The sequence below is a fragment of the Capra hircus genome, unplaced genomic scaffold, assembly GCF_001704415.2.
Source record: "Capra hircus breed San Clemente unplaced genomic scaffold, ASM170441v1, whole genome shotgun sequence".
NCBI classification, from domain to species: domain Eukaryota; kingdom Metazoa; phylum Chordata; class Mammalia; order Artiodactyla; family Bovidae; genus Capra; species Capra hircus.
The window spans coordinates 23,844-29,036 of NW_017189638.1; the positions used below are offsets into that span (position 1 = coordinate 23,844).

Sequence of the window (5,193 nt, forward strand, 5' to 3'; positions counted from 1 at the left end):
TATTGTTGTGCAACATCATCAATATCCACTTCCAGAATTTTTCATCACCCTAAACTCAAAGTCTGCGAGAACTCCCCATTCCTCTATTTCCCTACCCAGGGTAGCCTGTGTTCTACCTTCTGTCTCCATGAACTTGGCTATTTGTGGAACCTCAGATAGGTGAGATCATAAGATATTGCCTTTTCCATTTTATTTAATACTAATTCAGTGAAAAGCACATTTATGCCTTATGCATATTTTGTGACTGTGTTAGGAGTCAAAATTTAAAAATTTGAGAAAAGAAAGGAGTGATACAAATTGGAAGAGAATGTCTCTACACTCTTTCAAAGAATTTCTCTGTAAAACAGAGAAAAGGAGAAACTAGATGGTGACTGGAAGGTCATGTGGGCTGAGAGGGATGGTTCTGTAAAAGTGAGAAATTACAGCAAATAGATAGACTGGATCCAGCGGACAAACAGATGCTGAAGATGTAAAAGAGAGAAGGGAGAAATGTAACAGTGAAGTCCATGAGAAATTAAAAGGGAAGGACACCCCACACACAAGTAAAAGGACTGGTCTTAGACTTGAGCAAGGACAATTTATTCACGATCGTGGGGGGAACATTTAGATACAGGTGGTGGACTCAGCTGGACTCAGTGTTTATATGTGGAGGTATTCTTTTGATTGCTTCCATTAACATTTTTCTCAGTGAAATATGAGGCCAGAAGAAATTAGGAGAGTGATCTGAACAGCAAAATGTAGAAAGAAGTACATTTTGAGATCATGTCTGTGCCAGCATGGTTTTCGTGGGTTTTTCTGAAGACATTACAGGTATTCAGGGCAGGCACAAAGCCAAATAAAACACAGAAAGTTAAGTCACTCAGTCGTGTCCGACCCTTTGCGACCCCATGAACTGTAGCCTACCAGGCTCCTCCATCCATGGGATTTTCCAGGCAAGAATACTGGAGTGGGTTGCCATTTCCTTCTCCAGGAGGTCTTCCCGACCCAGGGATTGAACCCAGGTCTCCCGCATTATAGGCAGATGCTTTACTGTCTGAGCCACCAGGGAAGTCAGAACACAGAAGATACAGCAAATGAGACACCACAGCAACCATACCTGGGAGCTATCTATTCATTCAATGATTCTGCTCGTCTCCTCTTCGACAAGCACTCTCTAGACCTGGGAGAGTGTATAAGGAGGAACACACTGAAGTGGCCCCTGAACACATGGAAGTCATGTATGAACACAGGGGAGACTTGAGGACTCCTAGTCTTCAACAGGCATGGTCTTAACATACTGCTATGCCAGGTCCAGCCCAAGAATGGTAATAGTCTGGAGATACTTACCAACCAAGGTTCCCATGATAACTGCACAAAGGGAAGAATGCTCTGTTGGCATCTCCCATACACACTTTCAGTGTCATAAATACACACTGTGTTATAAACAGAACTGAGAAGCTGAATTCTGATGATGTTTTTTAAAAATAGGGAATGTCATTTGTCCTACGGGTGACGAGCACACTGGGGTGTATACATCTGGGGGCACAACTCAGGCACCACTCGGGCTTTATCTAACAGACTGGTCTGATGTGCAATGCATGTATAATGCCATGTTACATCCAATTGCAATGTCCATGTGATACAGAACAAGAGCTTAGGAGAGAGGACATGGGCAATGGAGTGTGCCCACTGAAGACGTCCAAGCCTCCTGGTCTAGAACATTAGGAGTCAGCTGAGCAACGGACGATGGGAGGAGTGGGGGAGGGGTGTTCCATGCGGTCCAACTCAAGAAGACATGGAGGTTTTGTTTCCTTTCTCAAGGTACCGTCTTGCATGTTAGAGTCTGAAGTCCGTCTTCATGATTATAGCTCTTCCTAATGTCAGGAAGACCTTAACCAAGGAGCACTGGAGTTGAGGCTGTGGAGGGAAGTCACAGAGAAAAGACTATTTGAAGCATAACAGATCCAAAAGACTAGAAAGGACACAGCCAGAGGCTGACCTGAGAGAGGCAGGCAAGAGCCATCCTTCGTGCAGCCAGCATAGATCTGAAGTGAGTACCTGTGACAGAGGGTCTGTGTGTCAGGGAGAGCTGCTGCTGCTGCTGCTGGACACAAGCCCTGCATCATCAACTGATTCACTAGGGCCATGTCAGTGGCAGCGTCTGTGACAGACTCTGCCTCTATACTGCCTTCTCTGTGGAAAAGGCAAGTGGCTATGTCTGAGGCTATCAGAGCGCTTCAAACTTGGGCTCCTCACACAAAGGACTTGAGGCTGGCCCCGGTGCCAGGACTTTCATGTGCCAGGTTGGGGATCCTGTTGTTCTTGGTACTGATTTCTCTGCCAAGCCTGTACTGTGACCTGGGCTCACTACATCACTCTTCCTATGAAATAGTCATTCCCAAGAGTCTGACAGTGGAAGGAAGGGAAGACCAAGTGGAAAAGCTCTCGTACGTGCTATTTATGCAGGGCCAGAGGCAGCTGATTCACCTGACGGTGAAGAGAGACTATTTTGTGGATAACTTCCCGGTCTTCAGCTACCACAATGGCATCCTGGGGCAAGAAATGCCTCCCGTCTCGCAGGACTGTCACTATGAAGGCTACATAGAAGGAGTCCCAGGTTCTTTTGTTTCTGTCAACACCTGTTCAGGCCTCAGGGGCCTCCTGATTAAGGAGGAAAAATCCTATGGCGTTGAGCCCGTGCACTCTTCCAAACGGTTTGAACACGTGTTGTACGCCATGGCCCACGAAGCTCGCGTCTCCTGTGGCGTCACGTCCAAAGACAGCCAAGTGGCGTCCACCAGCCGGCGACCGGAGAGCGGCAAGCCTCACAGCTGGCAGGTGCCATCCGACTTGTGGTCACATATCAAGTACGTGGAGATGTTTGTCGTGGTCAACAACCAGCGGTTCCAAATGTGGGGCAGTGACGTCAAGCAGACAGTCCAGAGAGTAATGGACATCATCGCTCTGGCCAACAGCTTCACAAGGGGAATAAACACAGAGGTGGTGCTGGCTGGAATGGAGATTTGGACTGAGGGGGACCTCACAGAGGTCCCCGTGGACCTGCAAGTTGCACTCAGGAATTTCAACAGCTGGAGACAAGAGAACCTCTTCCATCGTGTCAAGCATGATGTTGCCCACATGATCGTGGGACAGCATCCTAAAGAGGATACGGGGCAGGCATTTCTCAGTGGTGCCTGCTCCAGTGATTTTGCAGCAGCCGTGGAATCTTTCCACCACGAGGATGTCCTCCTGTTTGCAGCACTCATGGTCCACGAGCTTGGACACAACTTGGGTATTCGGCACGACCATTCGGCCTGCATTTGTAAAGACAGGCCCTTCTGCCTCATGCATGAAAACATCACTAAAGAAAGTGGCTTCAGCAACTGCAGCTCTGACTTCTTCCACCAGTTCCTCTGGGAACACAAGGGGGCCTGCCTGTTTAACAAGCCTGGGCACAAAGGCCGCTTACGGAGGGCTTCCCGCTGTGGCGACGGCATTGTAGAAGGACCTGAGCAGTGTGACTGTGGGTCTAAGTGTGAAATGCACCCATGCTGTGACACCAGATGTATGCTGAGAGAGCATGCAGAATGTAGTGATGGACTCTGCTGTGATAAATGTCGCCTGAGATTCAAGGGATTCATGTGCCGTGCTGCTTTGGGAGAGTGTGACCTCCCAGAGTATTGTAATGGTTCCTCGGGAGAATGTCCCAGAGACAGCTATAAGCTAGATGGCACAATGTGTGATAGAATTCACTACTGTGCTGGAGGTCGGTGTAAGAACCCTGACAATCAATGCATGGATATCTACGGGTCCCCTGCAAGGTCCGCCCCAGAAAACTGTTACGTTTCAATGAACACAAGAGGGGACCGGTTTGGAAACTGTGGTACCACCAGCTCACCGAGGTTAACATATCTGAAGTGTGCAGGTGATAACATATTTTGTGGGAAACTTATATGTACAAATGTAAGAGAGGTGCCACAAATCAAACCCAATCATACACTGATCCAGGTCGCTCACAACGATGACTGGTGCTGGAGCATGGATGCCTATGACACTGCTGATATCCCTGATGATGGAGATGCACACACTGGCACTCTCTGTGCCCCACACAAAGTCTGCATGAATCACTTGTGTACTGATCACACCTCACTTGGGTACAGCTGTGAGACAACAGAATTGTGTAACGGGAAAGGAGTTTGCAACAATTTTAGGCACTGCCATTGTGAGGATGGCTATGCGCCCCCTGACTGCAAAGATCCAGGAGACGGTGGTAGTGTAGACAGTGGCTCCTCTGGTAAACCAAGGGACAGCATCGACAATAATCGAAGTAAAGAAGAAAGCGAAAGTCATGCTTCAGAGTTTGGGAATTTTGGCCGAAACAGTGAAAATAAAGATGAAAGCCAGAGCCTTGACAAGATACTGTACATAGTCCCCCTTTTTCTTTTAGCAATATTTTTAGCTCTAGTTATTGCTGCCAGTTTTGGGGCTAGAAAGGATATGTCACAGTGCTCACAAGAGGACCTCGAAGAACCCGAAGAAGAAGCTGTTCAAATAGAGGAGGCAGTCAGATAAGTGGAAGAACAAGGGGCAGAAAATGAGTATTGCTAGGAAGAAGTCCTAACATAGCAAACTCCTGATACATTGGGCAGGAAGGAAGTCAGCTGAGCAACGCGCTCTGTGCACTGACAGTTGCTCAGGCTCTGTTTGGGACTCTACGGTCTGCACAATGTCCAAATGTGGGAGGAGGGATTTTCTTGTTTAGAAATAAAATATTTTAGTAATTGATTATATGTACATGTGTAAAGTTATCGAAAAGACAATGTTTTACTAGTTTTTCCCATTTTCACATTTCATGAAACTCATTTAAATTACACTTTTCTCATGGATTATTCTTATCAATATCTGTTCTTAGTACGGCAAATTTGACTTCCTCTGTTTTCCAGGGAATATCGTATTCTGTCTACTTTGCTTGACCTAAGATCTTATCTGTGTGTGTGCGCGCATGTGTGTGTATACACACTGCTATCTTTGTTTTTTCACCTCATTCACAATTATGTTAAGAAAGTTATTTATATGATTTGTTCCTCCAATTTGCTTTTAGAAGTATATTCATTAATATACTGTCTGTCTCTTTGCGACCCCATGTACTGTATAGCCTACCAGGTTCTTCTGTCCATGCGATTTTCCAGGCAAGGGTACTGGAGTGGGTTGCCA

The 5,193-nt window shown here is 46.7% G+C and overlaps 1 protein-coding gene across 1 annotated transcript; it reads left to right on the plus strand.

The window, feature by feature from the left end:
* The first annotated feature begins 574 nt into the window (after positions 1-574).
* Positions 575-4,551, plus strand: LOC102169407 (disintegrin and metalloproteinase domain-containing protein 1a-like). The gene has a single exon (XM_005691554.3). The coding sequence runs from the start codon at positions 2,125-2,127 to the stop codon at positions 4,549-4,551; it is 2,427 nt and encodes an 808-aa protein (XP_005691611.2). The 5' UTR covers positions 575-2,124.
* Positions 4,552-5,193: the final 642 nt, after the last annotated feature.

Bases quoted from the DNA above. Each gene is read 5' to 3' on its own strand.
- LOC102169407 (XM_005691554.3), top strand. From the start codon at position 2,125: ATGTCAGTGGCAGCGTCTGTGACAGACTCTGCCTCTATACTGCCTTCT.